At 33.4% G+C, this 22222-nt stretch overlaps 2 protein-coding genes across 3 annotated transcripts in view; one reads left to right on the top strand and one right to left on the bottom strand.

Moving 5' to 3' along the window:
• Window positions 1-10950, top strand: part of nlrc3 (NLR family, CARD domain containing 3) — a 36256-nt gene extending 25306 nt beyond the window's left edge. Inside the window, exons 15-19 of the mRNA XM_056450855.1 lie at window positions 2233-2316; window positions 2402-2485; window positions 5845-5928; window positions 6252-6335; window positions 10689-10950. Of these exons, the coding sequence (XP_056306830.1) occupies window positions 2233-2316; window positions 2402-2485; window positions 5845-5928; window positions 6252-6335; window positions 10689-10779 (427 nt within the window). The 3' untranslated portion in view covers window positions 10780-10950. The remainder of the gene's footprint in view (window positions 1-2232; window positions 2317-2401; window positions 2486-5844; window positions 5929-6251; window positions 6336-10688) is intronic.
• Window positions 10873-21844, bottom strand: cluap1 (clusterin associated protein 1). 2 transcript variants are annotated; one of them, XM_056450856.1, is made up of 12 exons: window positions 21742-21844; window positions 21360-21442; window positions 20059-20170; window positions 19428-19512; window positions 18840-19019; window positions 18573-18752; window positions 15376-15509; window positions 14998-15139; window positions 14794-14866; window positions 14040-14153; window positions 13896-13948; window positions 10873-11292 (listed from the first exon to the last, which is right to left on the bottom strand). In XM_056450856.1, exons 2-12 carry the CDS (start codon window positions 21379-21381, stop codon window positions 11113-11115), a joined length of 1275 nt encoding a protein of 424 aa, XP_056306831.1. In that variant the 5' UTR covers window positions 21382-21442; window positions 21742-21844; the 3' UTR covers window positions 10873-11112. The 2 variants fall into 2 exon arrangements, with proteins under 2 accessions (XP_056306831.1, XP_056306832.1); XM_056450857.1 differs by having other exon boundaries at window positions 14040-14150.
• Between the last annotated feature and the right edge of the window lie 378 nt (window positions 21845-22222).

Raw genomic sequence — 22222 nt, 5'->3', positions numbered from 1 at the left:
ATGTCTGAAATTCTGTGTGAAATACACTCTTTGTGCCAGATTGGGTTCTTTAACAGGTTGGCTAGCATTGCTGTCAAGACAATAGTACATTCTTTTAATGTGCAGGATAACTATCTTTACTATTATCGTTAGCATGTTTTATCACAGTTAGCATTTTTCTAGCATAACATTTTAAGATGTCGGTGGCACGTTTCAGCTGGTTGTTTTGTTTTAGCACACTTCTAACATTTCCTCACATATATAGCATTTTCTAGAATGACTTGGCATAATGCTAGTATATTTTATCAGGTTTGCTAGAATGTAACCTTACCGACATGGTTAACAATACTATTATTAGCATGATAACACACTGCAAGCATAGTGCAAGTTAACATGTTAGCATGTTTGTAGCAAACGGCCAATGTAACATTATTGCAAACTTGTTTCAAACAATAACATGCAGCGAGCGTTTTAGCGTGTTATTGCTAATTTTAACACAATACTAGGTTTAACACATTACTAGAATGCAGTAGCAGGTTGCTCGCATTATTTAAGACAACAGTAAATTGTTTTAACAAACATCCTTGCTATTGGTCTGCCATTAGCATGTTTTATCACACAGTTTATTCATCACACAAGCATGTTTATAGTATGACCATTCTAACACACTCACACGGTTAATGTAATATAACATGTTGAAAGTTTCTAACAAGATTTAACACACTACTAGCATGTTTTTTAGCTTATTGCTATTATGTTTCTAGCACTGTTTAACACAATACTAGAATGTTGTAGCAGGTTGCTAGCATGTTTTATCAAGATTTAACCCTGTTAACATGTTTTAACACATCGTAGGCAAGAATTTTCACGCTGATAGCATGTTTTAACATGATGTTAACGTACTACTAGTGTGTTTCTATCAAGATTTAACCCATAAAATGTTTTAGCGCATCATTAGCAAGATTTTGCACATTGGCAACATATTTTAGCCTACCGTTAGAATGTTTCAAGCATGGTTTAGCACAATACTAGAATGTTGTAGCAGGTTGTTAGTATGATTTACGACAATGGAAAATTGTTTTAACAAACATCCTTGCTATTAGCCTACCATTAACATGTTTTATCCCACAGTTAGCATGTCTCTAGTATAACATTCTAAAACACTCGTGGTTCTAACACTAGATGGTTGTTTTGTTTTAGCATACTTCTAATGTTTCATGTTTAGCACAACACTAGCAAGATTTTGCACATTGGCAACATATTTTAGTTTACTGTTAGAATGTTTCAAGCATGGTTTAGCACAACTACTACTAGATTTTTGTAGCAGGTTGCTAGCATGATTTACATGATTTAAATTGTTTTAACACACATTCTATTAGCCTACTGTTAGCATGTTCTATCACACAGTTAGCATGTTTCTAATATAACATTCTAACAGACTGGTGGTTCTAACAATAGCTGTTGTTTTATTTTGTTTTAGCACACTTCAATTGTTTCATCACATATTAGGTAGCGTGTTTCTTTATTAGGCACAGTATACTGCAATTTAATGTGTTTGTAGCACATGGTTAATGTAATATTACATATTGCAAGTTTCTAACAAGATTTAACAGACAGATAGCATGCCGTAGCTTATTACTAGTATGTTTCTAGCATGTTTTAACACAATACTAGAATGTTGTAGCAGGTTGCTTGCATGTTTCTATTAGGATTTGGCACGTTTTAACACATTGTAACCAAGATGCACAATGACACCATGTTTTAACATGATGTTAACATATTACTATTGTGTTTGGATTAAGATTTAACCCGTAACATGTTTTAACACATCGTTAGCAAGATTTTACACATTACCAGCATGTTTTGAAATGATGTTAACATGTTAGTAGCATGATTAGGTTGTATGCTTTAGCAGATAAGCTTGTAGCATGTTTTAGCACAATTCTAGCATGTTTTCACAGGTTGCTAAGATTTATAGCATGTTGAAGCCCAATGCTAGTATATTTTGGCATGTTAATAGAATGTTTCTTGTAAGACTAAACCTTTTTTTAACACATCATTAGCATGTAGTACTTCAGGCATGTTTTAAAATCTTGTTAGCATTTTTCTTAGCAGTTAGAATATTTTCTCTAATATTCTAATGCTCAGTTTGACTTTCATCATTACTGCATTGATCACGTCTAAAACTAAATTCATTAAATTGCTGGCATGTGATTGGCTAATTAGATATTTGTGTGTGTTTTTCTGTGTCAGTCTTCAGGAAAACGCTCTGGGTGATAATGGTGTAATCGCTCTGTCCGGTGCCCTCATGTCAAACTCTTCTCTCACTGTACTTTAGTGAGTCTCACATTTTTTTCCTCATTACTTTATGATTATCTGCTAAAGCTGGTTGTATCTGACCATCTGTATGTGTGTTTTGTAGTCTTCAGGGTGTTTCAGCGGGTAAATCAGGAGCAATTGCATTAGCTGATGCTATGGTGGTCAACAAAACCCTTCATACACTAGAGTAAGTCTACATTTGTTAAAAATATATCTACATACAGTATAATAAACACAGTGACATTCATACATTTGGGTCTATGCTCACAAATATTGATCAGAAAAGTAAAACCATCATTAAAACAGTATTATTACTATTAAACATGAACGTCCAGCAGCTAGCTCTCTGCAACTCTCACATGGTCGCTCGCTGAAGCTAAGCAGGGCTGCCCCTGGTCAGAACCTGCATGGGAGACCACATAGGGAAAGCTAGGTTGCTGCTGGAAGTGGTGTTAGTGAGGCCAGCAGGGGGCTCAACCTGCAGTCTGTGTGGGTCCTAACGCCCCAGTATATTGATGGGGACTCTATACTGCTTAGTGAGCGCCTTCTTTTGGATGAGACTTCGAGGTCCTGACTCTCCATGGCCTCCTAACATATCATCATTAGCTTCATCACTCGGTCTCCTCTTCACCAGCTGGTGTGTGGTGTGCAGTCTGGCTCAATATGGCTGCCCTCGTGTCATCCAGGTGGATGCTGCACACTGGTGGTGGATGAGGAGATTCCCCCTCAAAAATGTGTAAAGCGCTTCAAGTGTCCAGAAAAGCGTTATATAAATGTAAGTAATTATTAGTGAAATGTTATAGTTTAAAATAAGATTTTTCTTTTTCATTTTGTAACTCTATTTTAATTTATTTAAAGTTTTGTTCCTGTTATAAAATGGTGGATTTCCAGCATCATTACTCGGTTTTCAGTGTCACATGATCCTTCAGAAATCATTCAGAAATCAAAAAACATTACTGATTATCAATGTTGAAAATCATTACTTAATATTAAACAACCCCAAATCAGAGAAAGTTGGGATAGTCTAGAAAACGCAAATAAAAAAGATTTTTACATTTACTTTGACTTGTATTTCAGTGCCGACAACACGACAAACATTATTTAATGTGTTCCTCATGATTTTTATTAGGGCTGCACGATATTAGGAAAAAACTGATATTTCATTTTTCCTGATATATATATTGTGATATGACTATGATTTCACGTTCATGATGACTAGAGTAACTCTATTTGGAAAGGATTCATCGTTTTACTTTGACTGGGATGATTTTGTAAGGGAGTGCATCTGCTTAAAATGATATAGAAATATACAAAATAAAGTTAAGCACTGATGAAAACAATTGAACAAAGATTTTCAAAATGAAATAAACAGCATTTCATGTCTTTCTGTGAAGTCGAACAGCATTGAGGCTCAGAAATGCAATATGCAAATGTTAAATAACACTGTATGTATTATTTCTTATAAATAAACAATAAATCTTTGTTAAAGTGGCACATTTTAGCATTTTTTTGTGCCCAAATGGTTTAAAGTAGCTTGAAATCGTACTGTCACAAGCCTTAAAAACAATTCAATTCAATGATTCTTTATTTGTATAGCGCTTTTACAATGTAGATTGTGTCAAAGCAGCTTCACATAGAAGATTATAGTGAATTGAACCTGTGTCAGTTCAGTTTTCAGAGTTGAAGTTCAGTTCAGTTCAGTTCAGTGTGGTTTAATATTCACTGCTGAGAGTTCAAACACTGAAGAACAAATCCATCGCTCCACAAGTCCCAAACCAAGCAAGCCAGTGGCGACAGCGACAAGAAAAAAAACTTCACCAGTTGGCAAAAGTGAAGGAAAAAATACCTTGAGAGAAACCAGGCTCAGTTGGGCACGACCATTTCTCCTCTGGCCAAACTTCTTGTGCAGAGCTGCAGTCTAGGCGCTAGAGGCTGGGGAACACTGGACCTCCATCGTGAAGAAGCTGCAGGTGAGAGAGGTCATCGGCTGGTGTACAGGCTGGCCCTTCAGGATCAATGCAAAGACCTTTCTGTCACTGGGGTCTTGCAGGAATTAAACGCTCTCCACTCCTCCATGAGCGTGAGACGCTCTCCACTCCTCCATGACTACTACAGCAGCTGCTCAGGATACGGCCTGGTCCAGGATTATGGAAACCTTGGGAATAATAAAAAAAGACTAACATAAATGCAGATGCCGTTCAAATTATAATGTCTTTTGGGAAGTGTTCCCGGCTCTGGTTGCCCTAAATAATGGAGACTTAAGAGATTTTTAGGATTAGAGGATTTGGATTTCAACAGCATTTGTGTTTCATGTGTATGCTAATGCAAAGAGATGTGTCTTTAATCTAGTTTGAGTGTGTCTGCTTCTCGAACTGTGCTAGGAAGGCTTCTCCAGAGTTTAAGCACCAGATATAAGAAAGATGTACCGCTTACAGTGTATTTTGATATTCTGGGAATAATCAATTGTCCAGAATTAATTGAGCATAGTAGACGTGAGGGGCTATAATACACCAGGAGCTTCCTCAAAAAACACATAAAAATTTAAATCTTTCCCACTTTTAGAATTTATGAGGTCATGTGATATTAATTCCAACATGTCATTGGAGATTCAATTCAATTCACCTTTATTTGTATAGCGCTTATACAATGTAGATTGTGTCAAAGCAGCTTCACATAAAAGGTCATAGTAAATAGGAACAGTGTAGTTCAGTTTGTAGTGTTTAAGTTCAGTTCAGTTTAGCTCAGTTCAGTGTGGTTTAATAATCACTACTGAGAGTCCAAATACTGAAGAGCAAATCCAACAATGCGCAGCTCTATAGATCCCGAACCATGCAAGCCAGTGGCGACAGCGGAGAGGGAAAAAAACTTCACTAACTGGCGAAAGTGAAGAAAAAAAAACCTTGAGAACCTTGAGATCCTGCGATGTGACTATTGCAGATTCGCACATTGCGATATCAATGTAGAAACGACATATTGTTGGTGCCAATAGCCTAGTGGTTAGTGCGTCGACATATACTGTAGCACCCAGGTGCTCACGTTCGATTCCCGGCTAGAGGTCCTTTGCCGATCCTTCCCCTCTCTCTACTCCCCATGCTTTCTTGTCTGTAAAATCTCCACTGTCTTATAAGGTAAAGGTGAAAACCCCTATAAAAATAATTATATATATAAAAAAGAAACAACATATTGTGCAGCCCTAATTTTTATTGTTTATTTTTTCCCAAAATAAACTCGTATTGAAGTTTTAGATCTTGCAACACACTTCAAAAAACAGTTGTAACAGTAAAACATTTTCCACCAGTAATGTTGCCTTTCCTTTTCACAACACTTTAAAGACATTTAGGGACTAAAGACAACAAGTGATGAAGTGTTTCAGGTGTCATTTTGTCCCATTCTTCCTGCAAATAAGTCTAAAGTGGGCAACAGTACAGGGTCTTCGTTGTCGCATTTTGCGCATCAAAATGAACCACACATTCTCTATCGGAGACAGGTCGGGACTGCAGGCAGGCCAGTCAGGTTCCTGTATCAATGCTTTTTGTTTTGTTTTAGTTTGCGTGGAAACTCCATTGGGATGGAGGGGGCGAAGGCATTTTCCAGCGCTCTGAAGAACAACAGGAGTTTGAGAAGTCTGAAGTACGTCTACAGACAGACACAGTAATATTTTAGTGGAAATCAATGCATTTTTAAGGATTATTTATTGAATAGAATGTTTATTAGGAATATAATTTTTTTTAAATTATAAATGTCTTTACTGTCACTTTTGATTAATTGAGTTAATGAATACTTGACTAATAAAGTGTTACATTTTCTTTAATCTTACTGACCCAAAATTTAGAAATAGTGATGTAAAAAAATGTCATGCAAATAAATTGTATAATTTAGCTTGTATTTCTATATCTCAAGTAAAACATAAATAGTAAAAATGTAACATAAATAGTAAAATAGTTTGTTTGCAGTCTACAGGAGAATAGTCTGGGGATGGATGGAGCGATCTTTATTGCAACTGCATTGAGAGGAAACCATCAGCTCACCTACGTAAAGTGAGTCTGTGTGTGTGTGTGTGTGTGTGTGCGTGTGCGTGTGTGTGTGTGGGTCGATGTGTGAACCGCCGACTGTGTGTGGAGGTTGTCTCGAATGCATGGCACATGTGGTGAATAATATGCACTGGGTGTTACGAATGAGATTTTACTGTGAATGGGACATGAGTGTAACTGTGTAATATTTATCTGTGTGTGTGTGTGTTTTATATATATATATATATATATATATAAATCTAAAATCTGTTATTGTTTTTCATTACAATTATGTCAATTTTCAGCCATTGCAAATGTAAAAGAAAAGTATGAAGCTGAGTTATAATCTTTTTTAATAAATACAAAATTTAATTGAGTTAGTTAATGCCTAAAATAATAATAATAAATTGTCAGAGCGATAAGACTAAAATTTGTTGACAGATTTGTTGTTGTCCTCAGGAAGTCTAGCCTAAATACATAAAAATAGTTTAAAGTAGTTAATTTATTAAAAATAAATGATTTAGATTGGTAGATGGGTAGCTTTATACACTGTAAAAAATAAATCCGTAAAATTTACGGTAATAAAACAGCAGCTGTGCTTTCTAGTATTTTACCGTTAAAAATATGGTACAAACTGTAACAGTAATTTCTAATTTTTACAGTAAACTACTGTATTTCATAATATTATAGATGTGATATGTCTGTATTTTTAATTACCAACATCTTCACATCTTTTGTCACACAGATAGACACATTAACACAGCCATATGCAGGTGGTGATGAGGAAGTTACATAATGAACCAATGCTCATCACAAGCAACTATTCCCACAAGTAGAAAAGTGAATGAGTGTATAGAAGGTGCTCAGTGTCATTCACACAGCTACTAAACACCTGTATAGTAACACGCATAACATTAAAGTCGTGAATAAAACATTGTTTATCAACATTAGATGTAACATAAATATCTAATGTACAGAACTGATGGGGAAACAACTAAAAAGATCCATAGTAATGTCAACAAAAAGCATAATAAGTGATGTGCCATGCAGGGAATTCTGGGAAAGTTAATTTACGGTTATTCGCCGTATATATTAAGGAAACATACCGTTAACCAGGTTACAGATTTTTACTGTAGCAGTTTTACAGTTTTTTTTACAGTTGAAATCACGGCCATTTTTTACAGTGTAGCATGATTTAACAGACTGATAGCATGACATAGTTACAACTAATTTTGTTAGAATGTTTCATGATTTAACATGTGTAGCACTTGTTATCATGTTTCTAGCACAATGTAACACATTATTAGCATGTTTATCTCAAAGTTTAGCACATTTTAACAGGCTGCTATCCTGTTTCTAGCACGTTTTAACACACCGCTAAGCATGTTTCTTCTGTGAGTATACTGTTTGCATGTAATACATCACATAGGTAGCATGTTTATAGTATAGAACTATATCATTATAACATGCTAACATGTTTTAGCACATTTGATAGCATTTTCTAGCATGTTTTAATACACTGCCAGAATATTTTACCATATTAGCATGTTTCTACAATAGGTATACTGTTTGAATGTAATATATCAAATAGGTAGTATGTTTCTAGCATGGTTTAACACACTGCTAGCTTCTATATCACGTAGTTATCATGCTCCTAACATTGTGTTACACCGCTAACATGTTTTAGCACATTTGATATTGTTTTCTAGCATGTTTTATCATGTTTCCACCATGATTTAAAACAATGCTAACAAATCTATCACTTGTTGTAATACAATATTAGCATATTTATCACATAGCTACCCAGTTTCTGGTTTAATAGACTGGTTGGAAGTTTTAGCATGTCAATATCCTGTTTCTAGCATGTTTTAACACACTGCCAGAATATTTTACCATATTAGCACATTTCTACAATAGGTATACTGTTTGAATGTAATATATCAAATAGGTAGTATGTTTCTAGCATGGTTTAACACACTGCTAGCTTCTATATCACATAGTTAGCATGCTCCTAACATTGTGTTACACCGCTAACATGTTTTAGCACATTTGATAATGTTTTCTAGCATGTTTTATCATGTTTCCACCATGATTTAAAATAATGCTAACAAATCTATCACTTGTTGTAATACAATATTAGCATATTTATCACATAGCTACCCAGTTTCTGGTTTAATAGACTGGTTGGAGGTTTTAGCATGTCAAAATCATGTTTCTAGCATGTTTTAACACACAGCCAGAATATTTTACCATATTAGCACGTTTCTACAATAGGTATACTGTTTGAATGTAATATATCAAATAGGTAGTATGTTTCTAGCATGGTTTAACACACTGCTAGCTTCTATATCATGTAGTTAGCATGCTCCTAACATTGTGTTACACCGCTAACATGTTTTAGCACATTTGATAATGTTTTCTAGCATGTTTTATCATGTTTCCACCATGATTTAAAACAATGCTAACAAATCTATCACTTGTTGTAATTCAATATTAGCATATTTATCACATAGCTACCCAGTTTCTGGTTTAATAGACTGGTTGGAAGTTTTAGCATGTCAATATCCTGTTTCTAGCATGTTTTAACACACTGCCAGAATATTTTACCATATTAGCACATTTCTACAATAGGTATACTGTTTGAATGTAATTTATCAAATAGGTAGTATGTTTCTAGCATGGTTTAACACACTGCTAGCTTCTATATCACATAGTTAGCATGCTCCTAACATTGTGTTACACCGCTAACATGTTTTAGCACATTTGATAATGTTTTCTAGCATGTTTTATCATGTTTCCACCATGATTTAAAATAATGCTAACAAATCTATCACTTGTTGTAATACAATATTAGCATATTTATCACATAGCTACCCAGTTTCTGGTTTAATAGACTGGTTGGAGGTTTTAGCATGTCAATATCCTGTTTCTAGCATGTTTTAACACACTGCCAGAATATTTTACCATATTAGCACATTTCTACAATAGGTATACTGTTTGAATGTAATGTATCAAATAGGTAGTATGTTTCTAGCATGGTTTAACACACTGCTAGCTTCTATATCACATAGTTAGCATGCTCCTAACATTGTGTTACACCGCTAACATGTTTTAGCACATTTGATAATGTTTTCTAGCATGTTTTATCATGTTTCCACCATGATTTAAAACAATGCTAACAAATGTATCACTTGTTGTAATACAATATTAGCACATTTATCACATAGCTACCCAGTTTCTGGTTTAATAGACTGGTTGGAGGTTTTAGCATGTCAATGTCCTGTTTCTAGCATGTTTTAACACACTGCCAGAATATTTTACCATATTAGCACATTTCTACAAAAGGTATACTGTTTGAATGTAATATGCCAAATAGGTAGTATGTTTCTACCATGGCTTAACACACTGCTAGCTTCTATATCACATTGTTAGCATGCTCCTAACATTGTGTTACACCGCTAACATGTTTTAGCACATTTGATAATGTTTTCTAGCATGTTTTATCATGTTTCCACCATGATTTAAAACAATGCTAACAAATGTATCACTTGTTGTAATACAATATTAACATATTTATCACATAGCTACCCAGTTTCTGGTTTAATAGACTGGTTGGAAGTTTTAGCATGTCAATATCCTGTTTCTAGCATGTTTTAACACACTGCCAGAATAGTTTACCATATTAGCATGTTTCTACCATAAGTATACTGTTTGAATTTAATATATCAAATAGGTAGTATGTTTCTAGCATGGTTTAACACACTGCTAGCTTCTATATCACATAGTTAGCATGCTCCTAACATTGTGTTACACCGCTAACATGTTTTAGCACATTCGATAATGTTTTCTAGCATGTTTTATCATGTTTCCACCATGATTTAAAACAATGCTAACAAATGTATCACTTGTTGTAATACAATATTAGCATATTAATCACATAGCTACCCAGTTTTTGGTTTAATAGACTGGTTGGAGGTTTTAGCATGTCAATATCCTGTTTCTAGCATGTTTTAACACACTGCCAGAATATTTTACCATATTAGCATGTTTCTACAATAGGTATACTGTTTGAATGTAATATATCAAATAGGTAGTATGTTTCTAGCATGGTTTATCACACAGCTAGCTTCTATATCACATAGTTAGCACATTCCTAACATTGTAGCTCACAGTGGTAACATGTTTTAGCACATTTGATAGCAACATGTTTTAATCATGCTGCGTGCATGATTTTGCACATTGTTTGTATTATTTGTATGCATTTTTACACTATTTTAACACTAATGACATTTAAACAGTGCTTAAATGAATCAGTGGTGCTCAGCTGATACAACGGTCGATAAGTTAGCATTATGTGTGATTTTTCTGTTTCTGCTTCAGTCTTCAGGGTAATGGCATCGGTGAATCAGGAGCAAAAGTCGTGTCAGACGCCATAAAAGCCGGAGCTCCAGACTGTGTGGTGGACATTTAGCATGCGTACACAAACTCTCCACAACACACATTAGGAAACATGTTCATTCACAGCCTTCATGTATATATTTGTGACATATCATTACGTTTATGTATTAAAATAAGTGTTAAATGTAATATATTTTATATAACATTACTGACAGCCTTAATAAAACATTTTTTGTCAAACAACAACAGCGTCAAACTGAATACAAATATTTAACAGGAATACAAATGAGATATAGATGTATATTTACATACATTTACCTTCAATTCAGCAATTTACACAAGAATCATGAATATTTTAATAAATACAGCGTATTTTAAGTCTTAATTTATCAACGTTTTGATGATGTTAAAAATCATTATCGCTCTCCTCAAGGATTTGTGGGTGCAGTGATTGGTTTGTACGTCCAGGTTTGGCAGATGATCCCTCCAGACTGTCATTATCTTCATCCAGATCTTCATTTTCCTCTTCATCTTCCTCACCATCTTCATCATCATCGTCGTCTACGTCAATCTCGCTGTCCTCTGACTGCAGAACAAAGCACATTAGAGAAGCGTTATGCAAGAGAAAACACATACAGGTCAGTGGACAGTCAATGGATCCAGAATTATGATCATCAGACATTCACACTCATGTATGCCAGTGTTATTATCCTTACCTAATGTTAGAACTAAAATAAATCAAGTGCTAAATAAAATCAAGTAAAATAAACAAAATTAGAAACGTTTTGACATCTTATTGAAATTGAATACGTTTAAGATTATTAAAGCTTAAACTCTGCGTGAACCAGAAGTTGCTGAGGCTTTTATTTCAGTACATGACGTCTTACTAACTGATATTGAATATTAAGTAGGAGGCGAGGTTTTATTTATTGCTGGCTATGTATATTTCCAACGCCACCTCATGGCTCTTCGTAACTTTTTGATTTAGTGTCTAATTTGTACGATCTCTTTAATACAATTTCGTATGATTTGCTCATCCCCCTATGATGGTTGGGTTCTGTTGTGGGGTTTAATGTTACACATCCTTTAAAAAAGCATATATTTTCGCACATCTGAACATCCATCAGAGAAGGACTGCTAGAAGTAAATTGTCAGATTTTGATTAAAGATTACCAAAACAGTTTTTTTTTGTGAATTAACTTGTTTATTGTTAACTGTGAAACTATCGTTTTGCACTAGCAAAATAAACAGTCAATTTTAATATTGTTAATTAAAGCAAACTATAAAAAAAGACAAAAGTATATGAAGTTATTAAACCTAAAACAAATTTTTTGTTTTTGTTAATATTCAAATATAAAATAAGAAATAACATAAACTACTTAAGTACTAAAAAAAAAAAAAAAAAATATATATATATATATATATATATATATATATATATATATATATATATATATATATATATATATATATAAATAAATTTCAAAATAATACAAATATTATAATCACAAAAAATAATACTAAAATAACAACTAAAATTACTGAAAAAAATGAAGAAATGACAGTCACATAGCAAAAATTCTAAAAACAATCATGGAAAATATATAAAAATGTATCTAATTCAAAATAACTAAAATACTATTATTGTATAAAAATAATACTAAAACAACTAAAATTACTGGAAAAAATACAGGTGAAGTCAGAATTATTTGCCCCCTTTGAATTTTTTTCTTTTTTAAATATTTCCCAAATGATGTTTAACAGAGCAAGGAAATTTTCACAGTATGTCTGATAATATTTTTTCTACTGGAGAAACTTTTATTTGTTTTATTTCGGCTAGAATAAAAGCAGTTATTATTTTTAAACACCATTTTAAAGCCAAAATTATTAGCCCCTTTACGATAATTTTTTTTGATAGTCTACAGCAGTGTTTCTCAACCCTGTTCCTGGAGGCACACCAACAGTACATATTTTGGATGTCTCCCTTTTCTGACCCATTAACTTCAGGTGTTGGAGTCTCTTCTGATGTTATGATAAGTTGATGCAGGTGTGTTTGATTAGGGAGAGGTTGAAAATGTGTACTGTTGGTGTGCCTTCAGGAACAGGGTTGGGAAACACTGGTCTACAGCAGTGTTTTCCAACCCTGTTCCTGAAGGCACACCAACAGTCCACATTTTCAACCTCTCCCTAATCAAACACACCTGAATCATCTTATCATAACATCAGAAGAGACTCCAACACCTGAATTTAATGGGTCAGAAAAGGGAGACATCCAAAATATGTACTGTTGGTGTGCCTCCAGGAACAGGGTTGGGAAACACTGGTCTACAGAACAAACTGTCATTATACAATAGCATGCCTAATTACCCTAACCTGCCTAATTAACCTAATAAACCTAGTTAAGCCTTTAAATGTCACTTTAAGCTGTATAGAAGTGTCTTGAAAAATATCTAGTTAAATATTATTTACTGTCATCATGGCAAAGATAAAATAAATCAGTTATTAGAAATGAGTTATTAAAACTATTATGATTAGGAATGTGTTGAAGAAATCTTCTCTCTGTTAAACAGAAATTGGGGAAAAAAATAAACAGTGTGGGCTAATAATTCAGGGGGGCTAATAATTCTGACTTCAACTGTATATAAAAAATGACAGTCACATAACAAAATTAATAAAATTATAATAGAAATATATATAAATTTACCTAACTCGAAATAATAAACAATACTATAATTGTATAAAAGTAATACTAAAATAACTCTGACGCATACACACCACCTTTTTTTTCTTTTGTTTCTGGCCACTGCCGGATAGGCCAGCTCGTTCCTTTACTTTGGGCTTGAAGAACGAGTGGGAAGAAAGAGAAAGAAAGAAAGATGGAGTGAAAAATGAAGTGGCTGAAATTAGAGTTGGAGGAGTATTCAATACAGTGAGAAAAGAAAAATACAATCAAAGAAGATAGCTAGTGATCGATCATGGAGGAAAAACAGAAACGTGAAGAAAGATAGACAGACTGAAGGAAAAATCTCTTAAGAATTCACGAGATGAAAGTAAGAAAACCCTCAAAATTCTGATTTGGGGTATATTAGGTCATTGAATCGTCTATTTTACGTAACAAGTACACAAGCCTGCAGTTCACTAAACGGCCACTGGTGTCGCTATATTTTCTGTATTTCCACATAGTTTCACCTCTTCGCTGTCTCCTCCTCTCATACTGCCGATGAATCGAGCGCCACCTCGACCTGCAGCAGAAACGCACACATCACAAACCCAAATCAGATATCGCTAATGTCGTATGTGTGTGATGGTAGCTGCAGATTACGTTGCAGTCACCTGATATTTGTGCGTGTCGAGGGTGGTGCGGTCTGGCCTGCTGTCCGTCATCTATGTCGCTATCAGAGCCTTCATCCTCTGGTATGTCCACGTCAGAATCTTCATCTCTGGCTACTGAAGAAATTCACTTGTGAGCATTGGTGTGCAATGTTGATGAAAAAAAAACATCTAACAATTTTTTTGCGAATTTTCTTTTTTCGATAATAGTAATTCAACAATATTTCGGTGAGTGGGTTTTTGTGCTGATACTTTGACTAGTTTCAGTCTGTCATGGATAGATAAATATAACATCAAAACTATCAGTAGTAGGCTGTTTCAGAAATCGCCCCTATACCTTTAAATAGTGCACTATTTAAGGGGGGGGGGGCAATTGTAGATGTCAGAAACCTTTGTGGATGCTCTGAAGTGCACTCAACCAATCCCACAATGCAGTTAAACAGGTGTTTTACCATTTTTTAATCCATTCTGCTGATCTCCGGGTCGCACTTTTAGCTTAGCTTAGCATAGATCATTGAATTGGATTAGACCGTTAGCATCTTGCTCAAAAATGTAAAAAAAAAGGGGTTTCAATAATTTTCCTACTTCCTATTAAAACCATCAGATGATGACAATAAGCCCAAGGCTGTATCAGAAACTGGCTTCTATACCTTTCATACTCCCTAATGTCAGCCTGCTCGATGTTAAAACAACAATCATCGTATTATCATAGAGGATAAATATCACACACGAGAGCTCAAATGTGTGATAGACTCACCTCCGCTCCTCATGAGCCTCTTCTCCTCCTCTTTTAATTTGTTCTGCCTCATTTTCATTGCCATTTCTGCTTCCTGGAAGAGAAGGATTCATCAGGGATGCATCAGGATATACGTTATAAAGGTAATTTCTGAAATGAATTGATCGTAGGATTCACTGAATGAAATGTTGAGTTGCAGGCCTCAGTGGAGCACTGTGTTTGTACCTCGAATCTCTCCTGCTCCACTCTGTGATAGTCGTCCAGCTGCTGCTCCAGGAAGCTCAGGTTACGATATTTCTCCACATACGTCTGGTACTGTTTCTCCAAGTCCTCCTCAATCTTCTCATATTCATCCATAAATGCTGGGCTACATGATAAAGGTGTTAAAATTATTACATAATAAAGTTACTATCAATAACAAAACCTAAATTAAACCATTTTTTTAAATTATAGCTGGAAATCACACATGAAGTGAAATCATGAATGCATGAATATATTAAATACATCTGTTTTCAGTGGTAATATCATTACTAAAACCAAGAAAAAAAATCTAATTATTATCTTTACTTGTAATTCGAACAAGCTTCATATCAGAAAGCTCACCGCACGCTCTGTAGGGTTTGCAAACGTTTCTGGTTTCTCTCCAGGTCTTGTTTCTTCTTCTCGATTTTGGCCTCCAGACTAGCCTCATCCGATGACACGTTGTTGAGCAAATCTTTTGTCATTTGTATGCTCTCCTAAACTCAGACAAACACACAGAGCCCACAAAACAAATGACAATCCTCCACAGGCATTCTCCGTCTCCTCATACTCTTTAGCTTGGTAAATAATTCAAGCGAGCTGCTCACTGAATGCACTAAAATCCTCAATAACTGACCTGAATCACAAAGTGACGTCGAGTTCTTGTGGCCCTCTAGAGACTTTAATAACAAACCTGTTAGCTATTATTACTTAGTACAGGCAGTTCTTTTATGTTTGTATGTTTTCTTAGGGACGAGAAGACTTTAGACTTTGTTTTCTCAAGACAGAAGGAAATGATTTTAAACAAAACAAGAATTAAAATGAGCTGAAACATAAAATAATCATATTTTTATTTTTGGCAACAACAATTGAATTTTAAAGACCTGAATTTCCACAGTCATGGAAGACATAATAGTACGACAATATTTTAAAAAGGGGCTGATTCAGCGAAAAAAAATGTAAATAAAATCTTGATCAATAAAATCCTAATCATTTCTAAGTAAAAGGAAAGAACTTAAAAAAGTTTTAAAAAGTAAATGAACTGGTATGTTATAAGCAATGATATGAGGATAGCTGGATCTTCTGATCTGTTTAGGGATGCACAATATATCGGCGGCCATATCGATATCGGCCGATAAATGCTACATTTAATGATAACGTTATAGGTCCGATAACAAATTTAGGCCAATATCTTTAAGCTGATAACTGTGCTTAGTGTTATTTTACTTGTATAATAAAATAAATAACGTTGTTCACTGTATTGCCTTTTGTTATTGCAATCATGCAGAAAAAAATGATATTTATCGGCTAATATATTGGGTATTATCGGTTTTCTGTATCTGTCGATAAGTCTATATTGGTGGGCTGTTGATCATATTTGTATTTTTTAGCAACTATCTTGTTAATTTAAAGACCAGCATTTCCACAGTCTTGGAAAACATGAAAAAATGACAATTTAAAAATAAATAAATAAATAAATCATGATCAATAAAATCCTAATCATTTTTAAGATAAAAGAAAGAACTTCATTTGAACAGATTAAAAAAAGCAAACGCACTGATGTAAAAGTTTTAACTCTAAACAAATATTATAAATAAAGCACTAGAGCAATGAAATGAGGAAAGCTGGATTTTATGATCTCTTTAAGGTTGCACGATATATTGGCAGCCATATTGATATCGGCCGATAAACACTACTTTTAATTATAACGTTATCGGTTCGATAACAAAATTAGGCCGACATCTTTAAGCCGATAAATTCTGCTTGCTGTCAGACACTTTATTATTTTACTGATCTTTTGATTTTGGTTAATGTTCATTGACTTGGTTGCTTTTTCATGCATTTTTTAGGCCAGGCAGTAGATTTTATTTATATATAAGTTAATAATAGAAAAGAATAATTGATTAATAAAGTTCAGAGAACAGTCCAAACTATTCTGAAGTTAAGATTTTAAAATAAATGAAGTTATTCACTGTCTTGCCTTTTGTTATTGCAATCATCCAGAAAAATGTCTATTTCTATGAGCTGTTATCGGTATCTGTCGAAAATTCCATATCCGTGCATCTATCATATTTGTGTTTTTATTTTTTGCTGACTAAATTTTAATTAAAGACCAGCATTACCACAGTCTTGGAAAACATTAAAAATATGACTATATTTTTAAAATATTAAATCAGCAAAAAAAAAAAAACAGATTAAAAAACAAATGAACTTGTATAAAAGGTTTAACCCCAAACATAAACAAATATTATACATAAAGCACTAGAGCAATGAGATGAGGAAAGCTGGATTTTATGATCTCTTTAAGGTTGCACGATATATTGGCAGCCATATTGATATCGGCCGATAAACTCTACTTTTAATTATAACGTTATCGGTTCGATAACAAAATTAGGCCGACATCTTTAAGCCGATAAATTCTGCTTGCTGTCAGACACTTTATTATTTTACTGATCTTTTGATTTTGGTTAATGTTCATTGACTTGGTTGCTTTTTCATGCATTTTTTAGGCCAGGCAGTATTATTTATATATATATATATATATATATATATATATATATATATATATATATATATATATATATATATATATATATATATATATATAAAAAACGTTAATAATAGAAACGAATAATTGATTAATAAAGTTCAGAGAACAGTCCAAACTATTCTGAAGTTAAGATTTTAAAATAAATGAAGTTATTCACTGTCTTGCCTTTTGTTATTGCAATCATCCAGAAAAATGTCTATTTCTATGAGCCGTTATCGGTATCTGTCGAAAGTTCCATATCCGTGCATCTATCATATTTGTGTTTTTATTTTTTGGCGACTACATTTTAATTAAAAGACCAGCATTACCACAGTCTTGGAAAACATGAAAATACGACTATATTTTTAAAATGTTGAAAAAACAGATTGAAAAACAAATGAACTTGTATAAACGTTTCAAACCTAAACATAAACAAATAGTATAAATAAAGGACAATACTAAAGCAATAATATTTTGGGATGCACGAAATATCTACGGCCATATCGATATTGACCGATAAATGATACTCGGTCTGATAACAAAATTGCCTGCCACTTTTTTATTATTCGTTTGTTTGATTTTATTAATCCCCAAAGGGAAATTCACATGTCACAGCATAGCTCTTCATACTAAAAGTAGATAAAATAAGTTTCATATTAATAAAAACAATAATGAAATTACATTCATACTGCACACCTTAGTTCCAAAAACAACAAGTAAATGCTTGTCCATATCTAATAACTATTTCAATTCAGCATAATTCATCTAGTATGACTTTGGTTATGCCATCTGACCACTGTTGGTAAAAATGACTAAATCTTTTTTAAGTGTTTGCCTTTTTGTTTTTACTATCATTCAGAAAAATTAATAAAAAAGTATATTTATCGACTAATATTTCAACTATTATCGGTTATTGGTATCTCTCAAAAATTCCATATACCAATATGAAAGTTTTGACAGATACTGATAACCGAAAATAGTCGATATATTAGCCGATTTTTCTCCATAATTGCAAAAACATCTGTTTTACCGTAACGTCTTTGACCGCCGCTCTCATGGCTCTCTCTGTCTCTGTGATCTCTAGTGGTCGCGCAATTGCAGCTGTCCTGCTCTCTCTCAGGTCCTCTTCTTCCCCCAGCAGGTCAAACAGAGCTGCTCCCTTTGCTGTAATCTCCGAGCCCAGCTGACGAGCCAGCTTTAAATCCGCAATCTGCGCACACACACAACAAAACATACAAAATTACTATCAAAATGCTGTTACTAACTCATCTAGTTATGAAACTGCATGACTCTTCACCTTTGAGCCCAGATCAAACTTGAACTTGCTGTTTTCATCATTGTTCTGGTCGCCACCTGCGTTCTCTTTGGTTTTCATGGCATTATAGAGGATGCTGGTGATTTTCAGCATCTCTTTCACAGCGTAACCGTCCGCCTGATAGAGACGCTTCAGATTCAGCTTCACGTGAGCTTTAGTGGCCTACAGAAACACAGAGAACATGCAGTGAATTTGACTTTTACTATATCATGTACAGTGTGTTACCTTATTTTGTTGGAAAAATGGCAAACAAATATAACAATGTATTGTAAGATTTATTTATTATATTATATTGAAAGTATTTTTTCCTTTATTTCAATATATTATTAAGTGTTACAAGTCAAATCTATAGTTTTTTTTATGCCAAAAAGCATGAAAATATTATGTAAAGATCAAATAGATAAACACTTATATATATTTTTTTTTTTTCTCAATATTTTAATTTATTTAAACCCTCAGATTCCAGATTTTAAATAGTTGTATCTCAGCCAATAAAATCAGTGTCAGTTTTTCAGGTTCAATATATTTCAATATATAATATAAATATTCAATATATATACTGTAGTTTACCATAAATTGAGCCACAGCTTTGATGAAAAACACTCTGTCTGACTCTGTATCAACATCACTGGGAATTTCCATCTGAGGCTCATATCTAGAGGAAGATATATAAGAAATTGTTATTTTAAAACTCTAGTCACCCAAACATTGAATATGTTTAAGGGCTCGCAAAAGCCTCTTATAACCTGTATATTTATAACAATCTGTACATACAACTCAACATCCAGGTTTCTTGACTAACCGCATCTGTTTAATGTTTATCATTTTTATTTTTTTTCATATTTATTTTGTGTTGTCACTTGTCACTTTATGTACACTGGAAGCTTCTGTAGCCAAAACAAATTCCTTGTGTGTGTGAAGCACACTTGGCAATAAAACTGATTCTGATTCTGATTCTAAACATATCCGCTATTTAAAGACAGTTCAACCAGAAAATGTTGATTTAACTCACACATTTAGCCATATAATGAAGATAGAATAAAGCAGACATTGGTGCCTTCTTCGTGGTTCAACGTAAGAAAGAAACTCAAACAAGTTTGAAATGAGTGGAGGATGAATAAATGATGAGAGAATTAAATTTGATCTCTCATAGCATCTCTCATCCTGGCGCACTTATTTTTAAAACATCCATTTCTATTACCTCTTGACAAGCCAGATGAGAATCTCAGCTACTAAAGGGAAGTTTGGAGATCTGAAGTTTTCCATGGAAATGAGACGAGGGTAGCCAAGCGCTCGCATCATCTCTGTAAAATCTACATATGGATAAAAGATGAAAAGTTATTTTAAACCATCAAAACAATAACTGTAATTCAGCTTATTTTTGTACATTAGAAAAATTCCTGATAGTATTCATATTTGTGTTCAGCAGAAGAAAGAAATTTATCAAAGTTTAGAACCAATTCAGTGTGAGGAAATGTTGATTTTTGGATAAATAAATAAATAACACACAGTGGTCAGTGTAATTGAGTACACCCCATTTTGAAAATGAATATTTTTATCCATTCCTTGGTGAATATATAGGCAATATATTTTGCTGCATTTAAACAAACCATTTATTAAACAGATATTTTTATTAAGATATATTTATTAAAATAATATTTAATATTATTTAAAACATCTTTAAAAATATAAAGATAATAAAATTAAATTAAAGTTAAAATCGCAAAAAAAAATTACAAACTACAAAATTTCAACTAAATTTGTAATTTTTTTTATGTAAATTTTTTACTTCTCTTGACTGAATGTTTTTAAATTTTGTATTTAATATTTTTCTATAAGATATAAATTTGGGTGTACTAGTTTTTGGACCATTATCGTAAGTTATTTTGTTAGATTTGGCTTCAGTACCGACTAATCTAATCTATATGCACAAATATATTATTGTATAGCTTCCTATTAAAAATATGAATTTAAAAGAGAGATTTGTGAGGGGTGTACTTATATATGCTGAGCACTTGTATATGCTGATGACATTAAAATATTTGCAGCCCAAAAATACTCATTATTTTTTATTTAAACTCTTTATACCAGGGGTCACCAAACTTGTTCCTGGAGGGCCGGTGTCCTGCAGATTTTAGCTCTAATCCTAATCAAACACACCTGAACAAGCTAATCAAGGTCTTACTAGGTATTCTTGAAACAATCAAGCAGGTGTGTTGAGGCAAGTTGGAGCTAAACCCTGCAGGGACACCGGCCCTCCAGGACCGTGATTGGGGACCCCTGCTTTATACCATCCTTTAAACATTGAACTTAATTTAAATTCACATATCTAAGTTTAATTTGATGTGAACACCACAAATGACACCTTTTCAAGCATGCAGTAGGGTAATATTACATTTTTGCTGACAGAATTACATAAACACAAAACACCAGATGCTTAAAGAGCACATAGTAAAACTAGATTCTTTGGAAATATTAGTTGATGGGTTTTGGGTCACTTACTTCTCAGATCTCTGAAAGACATGATTGCTGTCTTTTAATCCAGTAACGTTAAACACACGAATGTCAATTAGCCTAGACAATGCCTATTAGACAAGAAGAATAAATACACATTTCATTAAAAACGTAAAAACAATTCAATTATTCATGCACAGATATTAAATATTCATTCTGAAAGCGAATATTAACGCATTCCCTTCAGTAAAACACAACATTATGCATTCCTATATGGAAATATTCATCTTCACTGGAAAATATAGTTAACGTTAGCTATAGAAGTTAAAGCTAGCATGATAAGTAACGTTAGCTTGAGCATCGTCTTTTGTCTCCCGGCTAAAACTAACAACTAAATGCTGATAATTAGGCAATATGACAAAACATTTACCGTTTTAGCTGTAAATCATGTAAAATAAGAGTAATGACTAGCATATAACGCGGATGTTTTTGCCTTGAAAACGCGTCTGTTGCTGTGTTCGTCACTATGGCACCCATGCAGCCCTACGGAAGCCCAATAACAACAAACTTAGTTAACGCGTTTACAGATAACGATCTAAAAATATTTTGTCGCTAAATTGCTTTAAAACCATGATCGATAACGTTCATGATGGTTAACGATGGTAAATGAGAATTTTCAGAATATAGTCACTATATCAGTTATGATCATTTATCCTATTAAATGTAAAAAAGAGTGAATAATTTTAAAGAAAATTCAGATCGTATTATGTAAATATACAAAAAAATCTAAGATGTACAATACATTAATTTTTGTAAAAACGTAAATAAGCTAAAAACGTTATATTTGTGTTATTTTCTAATATTTCGCTGAGACATATGTTTATTGCGTACACAATTAAATATATCAGCTG

This window comes from Danio aesculapii, chromosome 24 (assembly GCF_903798145.1).
Source record: "Danio aesculapii chromosome 24, fDanAes4.1, whole genome shotgun sequence".
NCBI lineage: Eukaryota > Metazoa > Chordata > Actinopteri > Cypriniformes > Danionidae > Danio > Danio aesculapii.
The sequence above is the reverse complement of the archived record's forward strand: the minus strand, read 5'-3'. Positions and strand labels throughout refer to the sequence as shown.

What these genes read in the sequence shown, in the direction of transcription:
- cluap1 (XM_056450856.1), bottom strand. Translation starts at nt 21,381, where the DNA reads ATGTCTTTCAGAGATCTGAGAA. An exon ending in CTCATCTGGCTTGTCAAGAG is followed by an intron (nt 19,513 to 20,058) that starts GTAATAGAAATG and finishes ATCTTCCTCTAG; the next exon opens with ATATGAGCCTCAGATGGAAA. An exon ending in GAGGCTCATGAGGAGCGGAG is followed by an intron (nt 14,154 to 14,793) that starts GTGAGTCTATCA and finishes GAATTTCTTCAG; the next exon opens with TAGCCAGAGATGAAGATTCT.